Consider the following 23,081-nt stretch of genomic DNA (forward strand, 5'->3'; position numbering starts at 1 on the left):
CTCCCTGGTCTTAACTCTGGCGCAGAGTTTGGTATCGTCTGCAAATTTTATAACCTCACACTTTGCCTCCGTTTCCAGGTCATTGATAAATATGTTGAAGAGTAGCGGTCCCAGCACCGATCCCTGTGGCACACTGCTCGTGACTCCCCTCCAGTCAGAATATTGGCCCTTCACTCCGACCCTCTGTAGTCTACCTGACAACCAGTGCTTGATCCATCTGTGTACATCCCCGCCCACCCCGTGGTTCCACAGCTTCCTAAGTAGCTTTTCATGTGGCACCTTGTCAAAGGCCTTTTGAAAGTCGAGGTAAATGATGTCTATGGGTTCCCCTTTGTCCACCTGACTGCTTATTCCCTCAAAGAAGTACAGAAGGTTTGTCAGGCACGACCTTCCCTTACAGAATCCGTGCTGGCTTGTCCGCAGTAGGCCATTTTTCTCGATGTGCTCGCAAATGCTGTCCTTGATCATTGCTTCCACCATCTTCCCTATAACTGAAGTCAGGCTCACCGGCCTGTAGTTCCCGGGGTCACCTCTCGATCCCTTCTTAAAGATAGGTGTGACATTCACCAGTTTCCAGTCCTCTGGTACCTCTCCAGTTGTCAAGGATAGGTTGCAAACATGCTGGATTGCGCCCGCTATTTCCTGTCTTAGTTCCTTTAGAACCCTTGGGTGGATCCCGTCTGGTCCCGGTGATTTGCCGCTTTTTAACCTGTCAATCTGTTTGAGGACATTCTCCCGACTTACCTCTATATGCCCCAATTTTTCGGCCTGCTCCCCACTCATGAGCTCCTCTGAGTCCGGTATATTGGACGTGTCCTCGCTCGTGAAGACCGATGAGAAGAATGTGTTCAACCTCTCAGCTACCTCTTTATCCTCCTTAATCACTCCCTTCCTATCCCCATCGTCCAATGGCCCCACCTCCTCTCTCACTGGTTGCTTCCAGAGCTCACTGTATCCTTCCAGAGCTGGTGTTAGACCGCGAACGTGAGCTAGGATTTAACAGAGAGAGGAAAAGTATTTTTTATTTGTTTATTTTGTTTACATCACAATGCCAGTGTGGGTAAGAGAGGGCAAAGGGGATGAAGAAACTATAAAATAAACCCACCAAGATGTTTGAAAAAAAAAAACCCCCACAAAACACCCAATTGGGCAGGAAAATCAAACCGAATAGAAAAATCGATTCAATAAGCTGAATCGAATCGAAATTTTTTTCCTGAATTGGGCAGCACTACTGAACACCAAAGCAGGCATGGCCAACACTGGAAAAAGGATTAGGTGGCCTAAAGCACCTATGTAGGTGTGAGTCACGCACCCTGGCCTAAATTCCAGTGCCTATCTTTCTGAGAGGCGCAATTCTGAAACCGGTGCCGATGCATGATTGACACACAATCGGCTGCCGCTTTTAAGGTGGCCGCCTCTATTGGTGCTGGTTACAGAATCTGAACCCAAGTGTTGACACTATATGGCATCAATGAGGATTAGCGAGTACATCTGGGTGTGTGCTATTCTATAAAACCGGGTTATAGCGCATACCAGAAAAGAGAGTGTGGCCACAGGATGGGTGTAAGCAGGTCGGGGCATTTTAAAAATTTGAGCACACAGTTGTAGAATTAATTGGCCTCCATATCCTACTGGTATATCCATATACCAGTGCTCTGGTTGTCTTCTGATCAGGCTTTCTGTCTTTCTTCTTTCTCCATGCTAACCATCTTCCATCTCTGTCCTCCCCTTCTGTTTCCCTTTCCTCCCCTGGAGGTCTGGCATCTTTCCTTTTTTTTTTTTTTTTCATCTCCATCCCCCCGCAGCTGCAGCGATGGACCCCACCATCCACAGATCCACCACCTCTCCTTTTCTCAACTGCCCTTTCATCCAGCAGATGTTATACCAGGTTTCAATGTGGGAGTCAGCTAAGGGCTATTCTATGAAGGGCCCGCTCCCTTTATAGAATAACTATCAGCACCGATCTTTCTGAGTGACAATTTTTGAGCATCATTTACAGAATTTCCTTCCCCCCCCCGTGTCCCTCCAAAGCATGAAATCCAAACTTCTTAGGACTGTCTATAAAGTCCCTCCATAAACAGCTTTCATCTCACTCTTTTTTAACCTATAAATCCTGCACTCAAGCGTATTGCCTCTACAATGCTATACCTACATTGACAGTCACTGTTACAACACCTAAAGCCCGAGCAGTAAATGGTTTTTCCCATCACTACAAAATAGGAGAAAAGCCTTTTATAAATCAGGTCTCCTGCTCCCTTAATGAAAGTAAAGTAGCTTACAGCAAACAGAGGCGCACTCTACGGTGGTGACTTGGAGGTCTGCCATTTATCCCATTATCTCTTAGCATGTCATTCCTCTCTTCCTGCAGAATACAATCACAGGGGCTTAATGGTACATTGCTGAAGACAGTTTGCAGCGGCGGCAGCTAGCTATTTCGTAACTGTCGCATAAGCTCTTCCATGCACAGCTTAGAAACCGAGTCTGGAGCCATCATGCCAGCAGAAAGCTATTAGGATACAAAACATTGATTTATTTGTTTAGATTTTTCTCACACTTTTTTTCGGGGTAGTAGCTCAAGGTGAGTTCCATTCAGATACAGTAGGTATTTTGCTTTCATCTTTTCTGACTGTTGCTGCAGAGCAGTGGCTCTCAATTCAATCCTTAAGGGACCAGCCGGAACGAAAATGCAGGACATATTCGTAAGCACTGCTTTCATTTCACGAGAATCAGGTGAGAACCGCTGCCCTAGAGGACTTTCTAATTCTCTTCTTCTGGTTTACTGGAAGATAAAGAACTATGAACTTAACTGATACTACAAGGATTTACAGAGGATCCTTCCTATTCCCCCCCCCCCAAAGCTTTGTTATGGCCATAATTGTCCTGATTCTATAAACAGCACCAAAAACTTAGGTACTGAGGTACACAGCACATGTCAATCGTAAGTGATGCAATGTTTATAGAATCATGTCTAATGGAACCTTCTTTAACTCTGGATTTTACTAAGCAGCATAAAAGCATTTTACCATGGGACAGTGAGATAAATGCTCCAATGCTCATAGGAATTCAATGAGTGTCAGAGCATTTGCCTCACGAGCCCGCGGTTAAATGCTTTTATGCTGCTTAGTACAAGAAGCTCTAAATTCTTTTTTGGGCTGCATTTCGATCAAAATGTGTAATCATGATTAATCACACAATTAAAAAGTATGTTATGTATTTTTTTCCACTGAGCCCCTTGTAATCTTGGGCAATGGAGGGTTAAGTTTACAGTTTATTCACTTGTATCCTGCTTTGTACAAAGCGGGTCACAACAAATACATACACGATAGACTAATCGCAAGTAACAAGAAAACATATAAGCCACCAGCACTCAAAAATGCCACAGAGCACTCAGTTCTCATACATCATCTTAGAAAATAAATCTCTCTCTAATAATCTCCTAAAATTATTCCGTTTTCCTGCTGGCGTATGTATATACATTGGAATCTCATTCCATTCTTGAGGACCTATACAGGAAAACATACTTGCCCCAGACACTTTCAGCCTCAATTGCTTGACCGTTGGAATATGTAGGTCAGCACGATCCACAAAGCGCCACTTTTGAAGTGGAACATATGGCAGAATACTATCCACTGGGCACTTAGGCGCTAATCCATGCGCACAAAGATAGACCATCAACAACAGTTTATAACTTATCCTATACTCCAATTTAAGCCAATACAATTTTATATAGTATTCTGACATAAGTTCACGCTTCCCCAGTCTAAAATGCGTCCTGACAAGCGAATTTTGTGCAACCTGCAGAGCACACAGTGTTGACGTTGGTACGCCTAAAAGAACTACATTACAATAATCAAGGCCTGATTGGACTACTGTTTGCAGGACAATCTTAAAAGTACTGCCTGAAAATTACGGTCCATGATTGTTCGACAGATGCAACTTAAATAATATTTTTCAGATCATCACTTGCCCAGGGTCAGAAGAAGCTGCAGTAGGAAAAAAATAAACACATAACACACCTTTCATCGAGCAACTAATCACTATTAAAATTTTAATTGAAACGCAGCCCTAATTTTTACAAAAACTAGGTACTATACTAGCTTTACAAAACAGCCTTCCATTAGCCTATCAGATAGCATACCTTCAAAGAAATACCTCTTTTAAAATCACTGAATAAAGTTTCCCACAGAAGTCTCTTCTGAATGGGCAGCATCTCTTAGGAAGAGGATCAGAGGGCTTGCCTAAGAAAAACTGCTTTGATCTACCCCAAAGACTCTTTCAGCTTTGTAGCATCTCTCTTACTTATATTCTGTGCCTAGTTCAACTTACAACTTACAACCTGAAAGAGGACATTTATCATTCCCAGCCGATGTGTTTTATGATCACTACATTCCACTGAAAAAATTGCTAAAAGAAAGACAAGACGGTTATCATTTTTATAATTAAAAAAAAACTCAGACACTGGTTTATGTAAGACAGAAATGATTAAGCTAGATGAACCGGAGGAAAATCTTTTCACTGTTCTGCTTATAAGATCCTCTGAAAATCAGAGCTCCAACTTTAATGTTTCATTTTCAGGACTTTCATCACCTAGAAAAGACTTTTTTTTTTTAACATTTCAGTTGTATCCTTCACATGTTCATCTTTTAATGTGGTAACAATCATTCAGTGGAAAAAGTGCAAAGAGGCATGTTACATCGGTGAAACAAGCCAAATGTTAAAGACCAGAATCAACCGCCATAGATATACAATTCCATACAGCTTCTTATATCCCACAATTTTCGACAGGGAATCATTGCGGCTTACAGCAAGAAAGATTACATTTGTGATTCCACAGTAAAGTGAGCCGATTTAACGTAGCTAGTTCAGAGTTTGGGGAAGTGATAAATGGGAGCGCTAGACCGTGGATAGCATTTGTAAGTACAAGGAGAAAAGGTATGTCCTGAGTCTTTTCCTGAAGTGCCAGTGTTTGTGAATCTGCCGCAGGTGGTAGATTGTTCCAGCTGGTCGAAGAAATTCATAAGTGGAGTTAAACATTTTTTTTCGTATTAAGAATGGCAATACCAACCAGAATGTCACCTGTGTCAGACAACACTTTGGAGAAAATGACCCGTTCACCAATGATTTTAAGGTGAGAATACTAAAAAGGAACTTTAAAACAATCCAAGAACATAAAACCTTTGAAATCAAAATAAGGTATTTTGGCACCTACCAGACAGGACTTATCAAAGATCTGGGCTTCATTTCCCACTACAAAGACATTTAAAAGTACTCTGCCACCTTTCTGTCTCCTGCCCACCCACCCCTCTCTCTTCCTACCCCTGAAATGCTTTCATGTTTTCCTTATATATATATATTCTGATATTTAACATTTGCTTATTTCTGAGCTGAAGAAGGGTTACCTTTGAAAGCTCATCATAAACGCATTGAGTTAATCCAATAAAAAAAGTATTTCCTTTGTTTTTTTGTTTCATTTCATTATACAACACACATGAAAATATAGGTGTGTACTAAACTGTAATGCACCCAGTACTCCCACATTTTCGACACACCTCACACATCCCAACTCTACTCACCCTGTCATCCACAAACCCATGATATTCTCCCTGGAGCCAGTTGCAGTAAGCTCAGGTTTCCAGCTCAGAACTGCTCTCTGTGTCAAAGGAGTTTTCCGGCTGGAGCTCCTCAGAGATTGGGTTTTTCACACAGGTCTGCTCTCTGCAATTCTGGTTCTGGACTTTTCTCTGTTAGACCTTGAAGATCAGATTTCCAGCTCAGGGCAGTGCTGGCAGGGGGCTGAGACCTCAGAGAAGGGGATTCTGCAGTTTTTAGTCTGCGATGGAAAAGTTCTTCAGTCTTCCCTTCAGTCTTCCCAAAATTTCATGGAGGTGGATTAACTGCCGTAACAAGTAGGGCTCCTGCCGGTTATTTTGAGAATGCTTGCCTAAGCACACTAATGTCGAATGATAATGCTGGTTCTTCATTTTGCATGAAGCTCATTTCCATGTGATGAAAAAAAAAGAAATTGCCCGCCCAACTTAATTTGCATATTCATGAGGTCCCTGCTTATTGCATGTAATCTTTCAAATATCAGCTGTATAACTCATCGCTGTGGGAGGGTCAAAGGGTTGATACCAAAAATGGACAGACATTCAGTTCTCTGAATTTCAAACAAATACAAATTTATTTATTTTAAACATTTATATACCGTTTAAAACTATTCACCATCTACTTAGTCACTATCCCCCCCCCCCCACTTTTACAAAACCTTTTTAGCGCAGTCTGGCGTGCTGAATGCTCTGCGCTGCTCCCAACACTCACAGAGTTCCCATGAGCATCGGGAACAGTGCAGAACATTCAGCGCACCAGCCTACGCTAAAAAATGCTTCTGAGGTTTGGTAAAAAGGGGGTATCTTAGATAAAGAAAAGAACCGCACACACTTCTCCTGAGCTTACTGACCCCCTCACACCCCACAAAGATCAGAATACAAAAATACATACTTGTCTACAGGACAGCAGCACCTGGTATAGGAAAACCTAATAGAACTACACACAGGTGTCTTAAGTAGCTTGGTGGGTGGGCTAGTGAACCATAGAGAGGAGTAGCAAGTCCCATAAGCCACTCTAATCAGTACATTCATGGTAGAAAATACAACCGCAACCTACTGTACCGCCATATAGGTGCTACCTGCAGGCATAAGGGCTATTGGAGTGGTAGACGGGTGGCTACTGTAGGTTTTGGAGGGCTCACCATACACTAAAAAGGGGTTCTGGTGAAATATATACCAGGCACCCTTTATGTGACGTTCACAGCAGTGCCCTCTAAGGTGCCTCACTGCCCTGTTGGGACAGTCCATTAAGATACTGGTCCCTCCCACATCTAAATTGGCTTGATGAAGATGTTTTGAACTTGGACATTTTTGTATTTGAAAATGGCCAAAAATGTTGGATGTCCTAAGGACCAAAATGTCCAAATAGGTCATTTTCTCCCTTACAATTTGGACATCTAGCAGTTTCGAAAATGGATGTGCCGTAGTGGAGTGCCACGGATTGAGGGGTGGGATGCCATGGGTTCAGGGGGTGTTGGGGTGGGGGTTCCAAGGATTTGGGAGTTGCCGCATTTTGGGGTAGGGTGTCGGGGTTTGATAGGGCCCGGCGGCAGGAGGGACTGGGCAGGGGTGTGTGGGAAATGTTAGGAGTGTTTGGGGTTGTCGGAGGAATGTTGGGGGATGTTCAAGGGGAGGGATGTAGTACAGGGGCTCTGAGGAGGGGACAGGGGGATAGGTGACTGTGAGGGAGGGAAAGAGGAATCTCCCTGCCAGTTCAGCTGATCCTGGCAGGGGGAATCCCTATTAGCTGAGCTGCCAGGAATCCCCAAAACCGGCTTAGCTGATGGGGGATTCCCCTGCCACAATCAGCTGATGGCAAGCTGTTCTGACAGGGTAGGACAATTGAGTACCAGATCTGAACAGATTGCTTTTATGGGGTTTTCAAGTGGATGTCTTTATATTTGGGAACGTACAAAAAAAATAAAAAATAATAATAGACATATTAAGAGTTAAAACGTCTAGATAGTTGTTTGGTTTTTTTTTTTTTAAGTTAGACATGTGGCAGTTTTGAGAATGAACGTTTTTACTACTGATTTTCTGAACTTCTTTCTCAAAACGTCCAAACTCTAACTTACACATTCTATCGAAAATGCCCCTATACGGAACCTGGGGTATTGGAAGGTTAAGTGACTTACTCAGAGTCACAAGGGGCCGTGGTGGGATCAAATCCACAATCTCATTGTGCTGAGGTAGCAGTTATAATCACTAGACTCCTCCTCTACTACAGTATAATTTAGGTGCATTTATACCAGCCAGAGAAACAATGTCAATTCTCATGCCAAAATTCAGGAGATATACAGTACATGCAACTCATAAATGTGAGTCCCATCCACTTGTAAAATATATGCTACCTAAGATATGCACACATGTGCCCAATTGTGCTTAAGTGGAATTTTGGTACTGATGTGCGCATGCGGCATTATTCTAAGCATTCACATGTGTAACCAAAGAAACATAGAAACATGATGGCAGATAAAGGCCAAATGGCCCATCTAGTCTGCCCATCCGCAGTAACCATGATCTCTTCCTCTCTCCAAGAGATCCAATGTGCCTATCCCAGGCTTTTTTGAATTCAAACACAGTCTCTGTCTCCACCACCTCTTCTGGGAGTCATTGTATACAAGGACCCCTAAAATGCTTCCCGTGTTACCAACGTGAGGCTTCTCTACAGGAAGTTAGTTGTAGTAAAGGGTCTCCTCAGAGCTGCCCTTAGTTCCATGAATGCGTTACTTAGCCAGCCACTCATTCATTCACCACTCATTTCTGCTATCATCAATAATAGGAATGGAAAACCTTTACTATTAATTTAGGTTGACAAATTCATTACAGTAAACCATAGAGTAACTATTCTTAAAAGTGATGTACACTGGAGAAAAAATATCGTTGGCTTCATCAGACCTAAACATACTGAAAGAAGTTACAAACATGATGTTAATGATGAATGTAAGAGTATAAGAGTTCCAAACTGGGACAGACTAAAGGTCCAACAGTGGCCAACCCAGGTCACAAGTACCTAGCAAGATCCCAAAGAATAAAACAGATTTGCTGCTGCTTATTCTAGAAATAAGAAGTGGATTTCCCCAAATCCATCTTAATAATGGCTAATGGACTTCTCTTTTAGGAAATTATCCCAACCTTTTTTAAAACCCCGCTAAACCAACTGCCTTCACCACATTCTCTAGCAATGAATTCCAGAGTTTAATTACAGTGGTATCAGTGCTACCATCACACCAATAGAAAATAATCTACCTTTTAGAAACTGGTACAGTATTTAGAAGTGATATACAGTATACTAAGGGGTCCTTTTATCAAGCCGCGGTAGGGGGGTTTAACGCACGTAATACCGCGCGTTAAACCGCCTGCCGCGCTAGCCGCTACACCTGCATTGAGTAGGCGTTAGTTTTTTAAGCCAGCCGCAGGGGTTAGCGCGGCTTGATAAAAGGACCCCTAAATGTATCGCTACAGGCTTCAAAGTTTTATACTGTGAAATGTATTTCATTTTAATGCATATCAGCATTACACTGTGAATCTGCAAATAGAAATGAAAAGCGATCAAGAAATTAACTGACCAATAAAAATGTGTATATACTAGGGGGTCTTTTTCTACCAAATTCTAAAATATTATTTTAGCTTTTAAAATAAGTGAGAGAGAACACAAATAAAGATCAAGTTGTATAAGGATGGCTTTTCCGGCTGCCCCCCAAATAGTGTAATTGTATAATACACAGCAATGACAAATCCTTATTGAAATTCTCCCTCTACTGAAGACTCAAAATACCACATTTTTTCATAAAGAGTATCAATTATTTCTCACTGAGGCTCTAATTTATTTCATTTAAATTCCCTTTCAAGGTGATCTTTATGCCTTTTATAAAGTATTAGAATTTCTACTAGCACAATGTATTTTTGCATTAGAATTTTTTTTACAGTATCTTAAAGGAAATGAATGCCGGTGGAATATAGGGAGAATGTATTAAACATGATACGGCTCTTCTGTTGCTTTTATTAGATACATTTCCAATTTTGCTCTGCTTGGCTGGCTTTAACTATTGATAGAAATATAATGCCTTTTTTTCGTGCGGAGGATGGGGTGAATATTGAACTGCAGTTATGTATCACAGACAATAATAATTGCTAATGTTGGATTATGCTTGCTCATTAAATCATTAGTATTTCCTTCAGAATTAGAAATAACAAGAATATAAAGATTTGTCTATAAGCACAGATCTAATGTGTTTCAAATAGTATTCTGTTTTTATAGGATAAACTCAAAAGATCTCTCAGTGTCATATTGGTGTTACGAGGCTGCCAAGGTCTGATATGCTGTGAAGGGCTGCTAGACTTCAGTAGATGGAACCTATTGGGCAGAGCTTTGGGTTGAGCTTTGGATTCTGGCCCAGAAATAGCCAAGAAGGAAAATTTAAATTAAAGCAGTAATTTAAAGAGTGGGTAAGGTTGGGCAGACTGGATGAACCATTCGGGTCTTTATCTGCCATCATCTACTAGGTTACTATGTTATTTTAGACAATCCATGGCGCGTGCAGTAGAATTGTGGCCAGGAGGCCACTGGTTTACCACTAACAAGAAAAGATTTCAGGGGACAACCTTTTTGATTTGGTGGCTACAAAGGGGGAACAAACAGCGTGTGTAGGATAGGGTGGGAGGGAACTGCTTGCATGGACTGCCAAAGAGGGTTTAATTCTTTATTTGAGGCATGAGGGATGGAGCTGCCTGAGGACATTTGGGTTTTGAAGGGGTATAATCAGAGTCCTTCTTAGGGGTAAGGGAGAAGATTTCCCAGTGCTTGTGTTTTAAGCTGTTTATTGTGGAGGATTTAGGGGGGGAATGGGACTTGATTGACACTTGATTGACATTTTATCCATCAGGTCTTTTAAGACTCCTGAGGCAGGCCTGAGGGCCGAAACATGTACATGTCGAGTCATTGAGTCGTGAATGTGGCATTTAGATGTTTTGAACAATAAAGATCTTCATAACATCAGATGGATTGGAGGACACTTTTTTTAAGTGCACATCTCTATTATTTGGACAATTCCACTCTGGTCTTTACACGTCATCTACTATGTTACATATTTTGTACCTATGGCAACTGAGGATTAAATGACTTGCCCAGGGTCACAAAGAGCAGTGCTGGGATTTGATCCTACAATCTCAGGGTGCTGAAGTAGCAGCTCCACCACTAGGCCACTCCTCACCTCACCTTAGATCGTTCTAGAAGGACCTAATGGTTTATGCTTGTTTAAAGAATGGGTTTACATCAGGGGGCATAGCTATGGATGGGCCTGAGCGGGCCTGGTCTGCCCAATCTATGTTCAGGCCCACTCAGTCTCTCCCACTGTGGTAATTTCTGCACGGCCACAGTGTCTGTCTCAGGCTGAATATTACCATGACAGAAGAGACTGGGGAGACCTGAGACAGAATACAAAGTTCACAAATGAGCCACAAGGCACTGCAGAGCCAGAGAGAGCTGGTAGCAGCATCTGACTCGGGCATCGAGCTGGGACCAGGATCAGAGCCAGAAACTTAATTTAGGGTTTACACGTACATGTTATCTTTTTTAGAGGACTGTCTGGCTCTCCAGAAGAGTTTTCAAAACCCAGCAGTTTGTCTGGACAAAGACCAGGTTTTGGAAAGTCCATCTGGGAGCCCGGACAGTCCTTTAAAAAGAGGACATATCTGGGTTTTCCTGGACATCTGGTAACTCTACCCAAAATTAGGGTTTTACCCCTTATATTCAAAGCTATTTAACAGTCCAGAAACAGCCACTGACCAGTTAAATAGCATTTAATCGGCTAACTGTAAATATTCAATGCAAGATGGCAGGTTATCTCTGCTGAATAGTCATTCTTAGTGGCTACAACTTAGTTGTCTATATCACACAATAATCGCCAATATTGAACGCTGACCAGTCAAGTTTAGCAGCCAAATCAGGGCATGTTAATAGCAGGCCTATCTTTGGACACTATTAGTTTAACCGACCAGCACTGAACATTGACTTTGCCGGTTAAGTTAATGCCAACTTAAAATAAAGAACACTTTGGATATTCCCCGGATATAGCCCAGTATTGAATATCTGGGGTCAGCCTCGATCATGGGAGTTAGCCGAGCTGCCCTTCTATGGTCTGGATATCAGCCCCTCAGCGTTTTACTTGCTAGCGTAGCCAGATGGCAATTATGGATGAACATATGAGAACAATGGATGAGCATGAAATGTCCTTTCCAATTGAGCCATCAGATAAAAATAATTAACCAGATCTAAGCCTCTTATCAGTCTCCCTAAAGAAGTCACAAGTACATTTCCATGAATGGGTTGCAGAGTCATCGGCTTACATGCGCAATTAACTGATTCTTACACAATCAAAGGTGCAAGTGATGTAGCTCTTCTTTTGAACATTTTCTTTGTAAAATGGCTGTTCCTGCTATACATGAAACATGTGCATTGACCATGACCTTACAGATATTTTGCAAAAGGCTCTATGTTTAGTAACCCTCTTGCAAAAGGCTCCATGCTTAGTAACCCTCTTGTAAAATACATGTACTAATTTTGAACTGTTCAAAAAATAATAGCTATGTCCCCAATAGATATTTTCAAAAAATTTCTCTTAGAGAATTTAAATTTTCCTTCAGATGCTATTCCGCAAATAAATAAAGCATATTTTATCTCGATAGTTAAAGATAAAAAGAGTGGGACAGATAATATTCCAGAACCTGAGGATAAACAACTGCAAGATTGAATAGCGTTAGTGGAAGATTCCCTCTCAGAGATTAAGGAACGAAGTACATTGTTAGTTAATTTCATCTTTGAACGAGATCTCACATCTATAATGCGAATGTGTTTTAAAAAGGGAATGACTCCCTTTTGTGGACAATGTATGGTTATATGCAGATGTGACAGTCAACTCAGGAGAGACATAAAGAGTTTCTGGCGATGAGAGAGGAAGCAAGAGGGTTGGGAGCTACTTTCTTGCTCGCATATTTTTGGAAATGTGTTGTAAAATATATGAGCCTGAGATATGTCTTCTTTTTTCCTGAACATCCAAGATCTTAAAAAGTTAACTATTGGGTCTGGGTGAAAATATTTTTCATAGCTGTGGGTTAAAACCATTTAAACCTTTTCCTGATTTTCTTATTGCATGTCTCCCTTAAGTTTTGATTCCTCCTCCTGCTTAATGGCGGTCTAAGGAAGAGGTCAAATTCAATTTAATTTTCTTTCTTTATATCAATATGAAATCCTTCTTTTATTTTCTTATTGGAAATGGCTCAGTATTTCTAGAACAAGTGTTTAACTTGTAATTAATCAATAATTTAATAAAAATAAATACTTGTACTATGCAAACTGAACATCTCAACTTGGATGTTCCTTTCCCTACCTTGACAATCTATGCAAAATTAGTCTTTAGCACAGTGTCCTGCAAATTTTCTTGAGCCGTGGCAGACTAAACATAGTGGCTGTGGTTCGAGGCATCCGGGAGTGCACGGACATCGCCACGATTATGTCATGCGCATGCGTGATATCATCACTTCGATGTCCGCGAAGGTCCTCCAAAAGGGCCCTGAGATGCTAGTAGGGGGTGCCAGCAGGGAAGAGGGCCGGAGAGGAGAGGCGCTGGCGCCAGCTGATTGCCTATTGGACGTGCCTCTCACTGCAAGAGGCATGTCCTCTAGGCAGTCAGCCGGCGCCTCTCCTCCTCACCAGTGTGTCACAGCACACCTGAAATCTCAGGAGGTGCACATTTTGCGATACACTGCTTTAGCTACCCAGTTTACTGCGTCAAGTGTCATATGTATGACTACCTCCCCTCCGGGAGGCGGGCATACATATGCGGTCGGTGTCAGGAACTGGAAAGCCTGAGGATGGAGGTCGGCAGACTGAGGGTCAAGGTCCAGGAACTGGAGGGACTGGAGGAACTGCGCAACACAGAGGAGACGAGCTGGTCAACCGAGGACACAGACGGAGCAGGCCTCATTGTGGACCAGGTGAGGGACCTCGAGAAATTCATCGAGGAGGCCTATAGGAAGGTGGAAGGACAGGACCAGCAGCTGCACAGACGGATGTCGGCAGACGAGACCCAGGATCCACAAGGCGAAACCGAGGAAGGACCTAGCGGAGGAACCACACAAGAGGAGGAGACCGTGACTCACCGAGACCCCGAGGGTGAGACACCACACTACACCGAGGACACGGACCTGAGACAGAGGAGGTTGCTGAGGAAAGGGAAGTCTGCTATTGTGGTAGGAGACTCGATCTTGAGAGAGGTAGATAGTCACGTAGCTGGAGGAAGGGAGGACCGGCTAGTGACTTGTCTCCCAGGGGCCAAGACACGAGACGTCTCTGATAGGATCGAGAGGATCCTGGATGGAGCAGAGACAGAGGAGACAGCGGTGATAATCCACGTCGGAACGAATGATGTGAGCCGGAGGAACTTCAGCATGGCCACGCTGACTGACCAGTTCAGGGTCCTGGGACGAAAACTGAAGCGGAATACCCGGAGGGTAGCATTCTCAGAGATCCTACCTGTACCGAGAGCAGATGCAAAGAGGCAGGCAGACCTCCAGGCTGTGAATGCATGGTTGAGGAGATGGTGCCAGGAGGAGGGCTTCCACTTTGTGAGGAACTGGACGTCCTTCTGGGGAAAGAGTAAGCTCTACCGGCGGGATGGCCTGCACCTGAGCACAGAGGGAACTAGACTACTGGCTGCCAATGTGAGGAAGGAGATCGAGAGGGCTTTAAACTGAGGAGAGGGGGAAAGCCGACAGCTGATCTGATGTTGACGCTTCGGACAACAGTATCCAGAACAGATACTGAACGGGCTGACTGCAAGGAAGAAGTAGAGGGACCGGTGGATCTCATGATCAGACAGCGAGGGAAACAACAGGTAAAGGGAGCTTGCTGGGAGGAGGAGGAGACTGAGGGGCATGGAGACACAGGGGGACTGGATGGCAAGAAAGCGAAAGCTGAGGGCATTATAGGGGCTAAACAAGGCGAGGGGGATCGAACAGAGGCCGGGGCCCAGGAGGGGGCAAGAAAACCCAGAGGAAAAGCGGGGAAGTGGAGTGGCGGAAATGTGGGGAAGCTGAAAGCTACAAGGGTAAAGGCGGAGGGCAAAGCAGAAGTACAGGGAACAGGAGAGGCGGCCCAGGTGAATGCAGAGGTGGAGGAAAAACGACGAGACCTGCGGTGCTTCTACACAAATGCAAGAAGCCTCAGGGCCAAGATGGGTGAACTAGAGGTCGTGGCCAAGGGGGAAGACCTGGATATAATTGGAATTACAGAAACATGGTGGACTGAGGAGAATCAATGGGATGTGGCGCTGACGGGGTACAAGCTCTACAGGAGGGACAGGACCCACAAGAAGGGGGGAGGCATAGCACTATATATAAAGAACTCTATCGACTCAGTCGGGATGGATATGGCAAAGAAGGCAGAGGGGCTGGAATCGCTATGGGTCAAATTGCCGGGAAACAAGGGTGCAGACATAAAACTGGGGATGTACTATCGCCCACCTAGTACGCCAGAAGGAGTCGGACACGACTTGGAAGCTGAACTGAGACAGGAGTGCAGGACTGGAAATGTAACAGTGATGGGGGACTTTAACTACCCGGGGATAGACTGGAGTACGGGTCACTCCAACTGCACTAGGGAAACAGGATTTGTAGAAGCTGTGAGGGACTGCTTCATGGAGCAACTGGTCAGGGAACCGACGCGAGGGAGTGCTACTCTTGACCTCATCCTGAACGGATTAGGGGGGCCTGCAAGCGGGGTAGAAGTGGGAGGACCACTAGGCAACAGTGACCACAATGCGATCAGATTCACATTAGAAAGGGGGACACCCATAGTAAGGAGGACCGCAACAACTGCGCTCAACTTCAAGAAAGGGAACTATGTTGCTATGAGGAAAATGGTGGGGAAGAAGCTCAGAAATATCTTTAAGATGGAGACTGTGGAAAGCGCCTGGACCCTATTCAGGGACACCCTGCAAGAAGCACAAAAAATGTACGTCCCCAATTTCAGGAAAGGCTGCAAGAACAAGCGGTCAAAGGACCCGATTTGGATCTCAGCAGAAGTAAAGAGGGCAATAAATGACAAAAAAGTATCCTTCCGGAGATGGAAAAAGGACCCAACGGAGGAAAACCACCAGGCGCACAGGAAATGCCAAAAAGAATGCCACCGAGAGGTTAGAAAAGCAAAAGGGAAATACGAAGAGGGGCTGGCCAGGGAGGCAAAAAACTTCAAGGCATTCTTCAGTTACATAAAGGGGAAACGACCAGCGAGAGAGGAGGTGGGGCCGTTGGACGATGGGGATAGGAAGGGAGTGATTAAGGAGGATAAAGAGGTAGCTGAGAGGTTGAACACGTTCTTCTCGTCGGTTTTCACGAGAGAGGACACATCTAATATACCGGACTCAGAGGAGCTCATGAGTGGGGAACAGGCAGAAAAATTGGAACACATAGAGGTAAGTAAGGAGGATGTCCTCAAACAGATAGACAGGTTAAAATGCGGCAAATCACCGGGTCCGGACGGGATCCACCCAAGGGTTCTGAAGGAACTAAGACAGGAAATAGCGGGCACAATCCAGCATGTTTGTAACCTATCCTTGAAAACTGGAGAGGTACCAAAGGACTGGAAATTGGCAAATGTCACACCTATCTTCAAGAAGGGATCGAGGGGTGACCCTGGGAACTACAGGCCGGTGAGCCTGACTTCAATTGTAGGGAAGATGGTGGAAGCTATGATCAAGGACGGCATTTGCGAGCACATTGAAAGAAATGGTCTACTGAGAACAAGCCAGCACGGATTCTGTAAGGGAAGGTCGTGCTTAACGAACCTTTTGTACTTCTTTGAGGGAATAAGCAGTCGGGTGGACAATGGGGAACCCATCGACATCATTTACCTCGATTTTCAAAAGGCTTTCGACAAGGTGCCACATGAAAGACTGCTTAGGAAGCTGTGGAACCACGGGGTGGGAGGAGATGTGCACAGATGGATCGAGCACTGGTTGTCGGGTAGACTGCAGAGGGTTGGAGTAAAGGGCCAATATTCTGACTGGCGGGGAGTCACAAGCGGTGTGCCACAGGGATCGGTGCTGGGGCCGTTACTCTTCAACATATTTATCAATGACCTGGAAAAAGAGGCAAAGTGCGAGGTCATAAAATTTGCAGATGATACCAAACTGTGCGGCAGAGTTAGGTCCAGGGAGGAGTGTGAGGACCTGCAAAGGGACCTGGAGAAGCTGGAGGACTGGGCAGACAAATGGCAAATGCGCTTCAATGTGGAAAAATGCAAGGTCATGCATATAGGGAAAAAGAACCCGTTGTTCAACTACAAAATGGGGGGGGCATTGTTGGGAGACAGCAGACTTGAGAGAGACTTGGGTGTGCTGGTGGATGCATCACTGAAGCCATCTGCACAGTGCGCAGCAGCCTCGAAAAAAGCCAACAGGATGCTGGGCATCATAAAGAGGGGCATCACAACCAGGACGCGGGAAGTCATCATGCCATTGTATCGAGCGATGGTGCGTCCGCATCTGGAATACTGCGTGCAGTATTGGTCGCCATACCTCAAGAAGGACATGGCGGTGCTTGAGAGAGTCCAAAGGAGAGCAACGAAACTGGTAAGAGGGCTGGAACACTGCCCATACGCCGAGAGGTTGGATAGGCTGGGGCTCTTCTCCCTGGAAAAAAGGAGGCTCAGGGGAGATATGATAGAGACCTTCAAGATCATGAGGGGCATAGAGAGGGTGGATAGGGACAGATTCTTCAGACTGAAGGGGACAACAGGTACGAGGGGGCACTCGGAGAAACTGAAGGGAGATAGGTTCAAAACAAATGCAAGGAAGTTTTTTTTCACCCAGAGGGTCGTGGACACTTGGAATGCGCTGCCGGAGGAGGTGGTCGGGCAGAGTACGGTACAGGGATTCAAACAGGGATTGGACGGATTCCTGAGGGATAAAGGGATCGTGGGATACTGAGAGAAGTATCCAGGAAATAAGTATAGAAACCCGACCAGGTCGTGCATGTGCAAAACCGGAGGGTTAGGACTTCGATGGGAAGATAGGACTTCAATGGGAAACCAGGGTGGCAAGGGGGCCCCTTCTGATGATTCAGACAGGTGACCTGTTTGGGCCGCCGCGGGAGCGGACTGCTGGGCATGATGGACCTATGGTCTGACCCGGCGGAGGCACTGCTTATGTTCTTATGTTATGTTCTTATGTTGCCAATCACGGTATTAACAGACATATTAAAACATAGTTCATTGTGCTGTTTAATGGATTTAGCCCTACTGTATTCAAATAATTAAATTTCCTAATATCACATGGGTGGTTTAAATTGAAAATCTCATATTAGCTTTGGTTGACTCATATAGGTTCATTTTAGTCATACATAGCATCATAAGTCATTTAAATAGTTCAGGAGTATTCATTTTCCACAAATACAGATAGATCCTTAGCTCAGAGCTTATGGCTGAAAGAGCAAATTTGTCTTCTAACCAATAATGCAAACCAAACCCAAATGAAACTTTGAAATCAGTAACTAACATTTGTTTCTTAATAAAACAGGCACATTCCTTGTAAATGTTCTATATAACATGCTCAGGGAAATTCTAAAATCAGCACCTAAGTTAATTGAAGAACGCCTTCAGAAACGGCAAAAAACAGTGCCAGAATCAGGCCAACATAAGTGCTTTAGGCCACTGAATGGCAAAATAGGTGTAGCAAATGCCGGAAGTGGCATTGGGCGTCCTAAAACGCCTATGAAGAAGCGATTCACAGAAAGATAGGTGCCAGAAATGTAGGCCTAGTAAACCCTGGCCTACATTTATTTATTTATTTAATCTGTTTTCTATCCCGTTTTCCCCAAAGAGCTCAGAATGGGTTCCAGCGCCTATCTTTGCAAGGGAACCCGAAAATAGTCCACAACTTGCCATCAGCTGATCATGGCAAGGGAATCCCTGATCAGCTGAGCCAGCAGGATTCCCCAAAACTGCAGCTTCAGGGAGTCCTACTGGCTCAGATGATTGGAGATTCTCTTGCCGTGATTAGCTGAACCAGCAGGGAGATCCCTGATTTCCTATCTGCCATCCACCCTCAAATCCTCCCAGTGTACCTTATGGGAAGGGCCTTAGGTGCCTGGGCTAATCAGAGCCTTAGGCCCCTCCCAATGCATCTCAGGATGCAACGGGAAGGGTAAGGCCTGCCATTTTGAAGAAGCAGACATGCTGGCAGGAGGGATTGGATATCCTTCCTGCTGGTTTTCCATCCATAGGTACAAGGGGTGGGTGAGGATGTTAGAGGTGTGTGGGGTGTCAGGCTTGGTGGGAGGGGGCTATCTTTGGAGGGGTGCTGGGGGGGATCAGTATGTGGGTGGGTGGGTAGGAGGCAGGGAAGGAGAGAGGAATCATGGATCTCCCTGTTGGTTCAGCTAATCGCTGCAGGGGAATACCCAATCAGCTGAGCAAGCAGGACTTCCCAAAGCTGTGGTTTTGGAGAGTCCTGCTGGCTCAGCTGATTAGGGATTCCCCTGCCATGATTAGCTGATGGCAAGCTATGGACAATTTTGGGGATCCCCAGCAAAGATAGGCACCAGAGATGTAGGCCAGGGTTTTCCAGGTGACCATCTTTGCATGAATCACACGTAAGTAGGCGCTTGAGGCACAATTTTCTAACCAGCACTTTTGTATGATTGACATGCAAGCAACAGTCACTTCTAAGGTGGTACCAACATGGGCACCGGTTAGAGAACCCGGGCATCTGTATCTATCAACAAAGGTGATATATATTTCCTTATGTTGCCATAGGATGAATAAAGTTATTTTGGACCATCAGATGAATTAAGACATTCTGTTGTGTGGACATCATTCTGACTTAGACAATTCCACCCTATACTTTGCCATATGTAGAAAGACAGATCTACAAATAAGTTAGTGATGATGCCTTCTCATTGGACTAAAAATATATCTGTGGCTAGCTTAGCTTTTGATCACCTTTCATTGGGTCAATGTTGAAATTCTAGTTACTCAAGGTTAAATTTGTGCAAATTGTAATACCAGTCTTTGTGCAATTGTTCAGTTTCAAAGAGTTCTATATAACGGATGGGTACTTACGTTGGCTTGGAAGCTTCTGCCTGATCTGTCTGCAGTTTTTCTCCTCCTTCTACTTCCATTGTGCAATATACTATCCGATTTGGTGCTAAGGATTTTAGGCCCTGGACTTCCATTATAACAACCTAGAAGAAAATCCATACAACCAACATTTTCATAAGGGAATAGAACCATACAAAAGAAATACTCCCCTCCCCCCCTCCCCCGGTGTGTGTGCATTATAGCAACAGAAATAAAGGAAAAGACAACTATAATGAATACATAAAAGATGTCAATGGGCCCCAAATTAACTTGAATCTCTTAGTATGCCCCAACATATCCGCATTCATCTTTTCAAACCTATGACTTAAACATAAATTTGCCCACCAAAAAGTAAAGTTAAGGCGATCCCAGTTCTTCCAATTGCGAGTAACCATTTGCATGGCTATCCTGGTCATAATAAGGAAAAGCCGACCTTTATATCTGTCCAATGAGGGCTTCAGATGTAATTTCATCCCACATATGACTCTCTCATATGTCAATGGAATTGATGTCTCAAGTATAGCATTAATCTGTCTCCATATCGACTTCCAAAAATTGAGTATCAAAGGACAATAGAACCAGCAGATGATTCAGTGTCCCTATATCAAGATGCCAGCATCTATTAGATTTAGAATTATCTAACTTTTGTAAACGAACAGGGGTCCAAAAAGTTCTATGTAACAAGAAAAACCATGTTTGTCTCATAGATGCTGACATTGCACACATCTCACTCCAAGTCCAAATTCGTGGCCATTGAGTAACAGAAATTTGCTGCTTTATCTCAATGCTCCAAATGTCTCTGAGACTAATTTTTGGTTTCCTATTCATATACCCATAACTTTCAAATGTAGCACTGGAAAACATTGCAAAAGCATGAAAAAAAAAAAAAAAATATGACTGCAGCCAACCCAATGGCTCCACTAGTTTGAAGAACTGGGTTTGATTCCCAAGTGAAATTCTTCTGTTCCCTTGGACCGGCTAGGAGGGGGCACTGCAAAGGTAGTGTTCAGAGACCTTTGTTGAGGGGATGGAAAAAGAATCTCGGTCACTATGCAAATGTGATGTTTAGGGGTGTTGTTATCAATGTGGGCTACTATTGAGATGGACTATTTACCACCAACATACTGTTTTTAGAACAGGTTCCGTTTTATTCTGAGGTTAACAGTAAAATAACACATCTTAATAGTACCCCTGTCGCGCCAGCGTCGGCTCTTCCTCTGACATCACTTCCTGGACCCAGAGGAAGAGCCAATGCTGGCGCGACAGGTTGGGGGTTGCTGCTATCAACAAGGGGTACTATTAAGATGTGTTATTTTACTGTTAACCTCGGAATAAAACGGAACCTGTTCTAATGTTAGTGGTAAATAGTCCATCTCAATAGTAGCCCACATTGATAACAACACCCCTAAACATCACATTTGCATAGTGACCGAGATTCTTTTTCCATCCCCTCAACAAAGGTCTCTGAACACTACCTTTGCAGTGCCCCCTCCTAGCCGGTCCTAAGAATTGTTATAAAGGTACAACGGAAGGGAAGCGGCACACTCGTGCATTAGTGGAGGGGGGAGGGAAGGAGTGGGGGGGGAGCGGAGAGGAGGATGGGTGTCTTTGCCCTCACCAAGATGATGCCTCGACCCCTTTTACTATGCCACTGCTTACTGCCTATATAATGGGTAGTGGTAAAGGCTCATACACTAATCTGTTTTAATCAACACATGCTAATGGCAAAATTAACACATGGCTTAATATTTTTTTTTTTAAACAGGAAAATTGACCATTTCACCCCATCAGTAAAAAATGGCCAGCACATGGGAAAGACTTGCATAAGGGCACACTAAGAGCACGTTTCACCATTTTTGGTAAAAGGGTCTCCAAGGTACCCCCACTTAGGGGCCCTTATACTAAGGAAATTCACAATGAGCATGCATGAAATACATTTTCATAGACTGGAGAGCCAGGATGCGTAGATTTATTTCATGCCTCCCCCCCAAGGTTCCCCTGTGGCTATGCCAATGTTTATACAGATAAAAGCCATATTCTACAATCTCTCCTCATTCTAATTTCTATTTGTTAGCCTGTTGTTCCCATGATCAATAGCCATCAAAGTAACACAACTAGTGTAAATTCTTTCCAGCAGTTTATAAAAAGACATGCCATAAACCCTGATAAAATATACATTGTTAAAGTTTGTGCTGTACAAGAGAACCAGTTATTTCCAAGTTTTAAAGAGATTGTGTATTCTTCTTCTCATATAAAAGTTGTAAAATGACTATATCAGTGGTTCCCAACCCTGTCCTGGAGGAACACCAGGCCAATCGGGTTTTCAGGCTAGCCCTAATGAATATGCATGAAGCAAATTTGCATGCCTATCACTTCCATCATATGCAAATCTCTCTCATGCATATTCATTAGGGCTAGCCTGAAAACCCGATTGGCCTGGTGTTCCTCCAGGACAGGGTTGGGAACCACTGCAAGTATAAATGAAGGGCCAGATTCTGCAAACGGCATCAAAATCAGCAAACCATACACAAAAAACAGCACCGTCTTTTTTCAGAATCAAGCCTAACGGCGCCTAAGGTCAACTCTACCCCTAACCACACCTACTTTGACTTTAGGCACTGTTAGCTTGCTGTAGATGCACGTACGACGCCTATCAGAGGTTGTGGTACAAGCGTATAGCTTAGCTGGTTTTAAGAAGGGTTTGGACAGTTTCCTGGAGGAAAAGTCCATAGTCTGCCACTGCTTGCCCTGGATTCGTAGCACGGAATGTTGCTACTCTTTGGGTTTTGGCCAAGTACTAGTGACCTGGGTTGGCCACCGTGAGAACAGGCTACTGGACTTAATGGACCATTGGACTGACCAGTAAGGCTATTCTTATGCTCTTATAACAACTTTTATTTGGCTTTACTAGAGCAGTCAATTACAACATTGTTTAAAGCCAATTAAAATAATTAAGTTAGACAGAGGTAGGGCACCTACCATTGCCTAACTTACTGTGTCATTTAATGAATGCTGCCCAAAATGACTATGAAAACTTCTACTGTTATTAAATCTAGCAATGCACTCGTTTTTGTTTTTTACCCTATTGATGCACTGGCAATTAAAAGCAGCAGCGTAGCGAGGGTGAGAGGCGCCCAGGGCTGTGGAGCCCCTCCCCCACCCTCTTCTCCACCCCCACCTCCACACGCTCCTTCCCCACCCCCTCCTGCCACTCACACACTGCTTCCCTTCCCCTGTAGCTCTGTAACATTCCTGGCATGAGCAGCAACCTCCAAGCTGCTGTCGCACCAGCGTCGGCTCTTTCTTCGAAGTCACTTCCTAAGCTCGGGTCCAGGATG

At 44.1% G+C, this 23,081-nt stretch overlaps 1 protein-coding gene across 7 annotated transcripts in view; it reads right to left on the reverse strand.

Moving 5' to 3' along the window:
* CADPS (calcium dependent secretion activator) overlaps positions 1-23,081 on the reverse strand; it is a 447,229-nt gene that overhangs the window by 323,626 nt on the left and 100,522 nt on the right. For all 7 annotated transcript variants that reach the window (XM_033925902.1, XM_033925901.1, XM_033925899.1 and 4 more), the window contains exon 6: positions 19,726-19,847. In XM_033925902.1, the coding sequence (XP_033781793.1) occupies positions 19,726-19,847 (122 nt within the window). The remainder of the gene's footprint in view (positions 1-19,725; positions 19,848-23,081) is intronic.

This window comes from Geotrypetes seraphini, chromosome 17, assembly GCF_902459505.1.
Source record: "Geotrypetes seraphini chromosome 17, aGeoSer1.1, whole genome shotgun sequence".
In the NCBI taxonomy this organism is placed as follows: domain Eukaryota; kingdom Metazoa; phylum Chordata; class Amphibia; order Gymnophiona; family Dermophiidae; genus Geotrypetes; species Geotrypetes seraphini.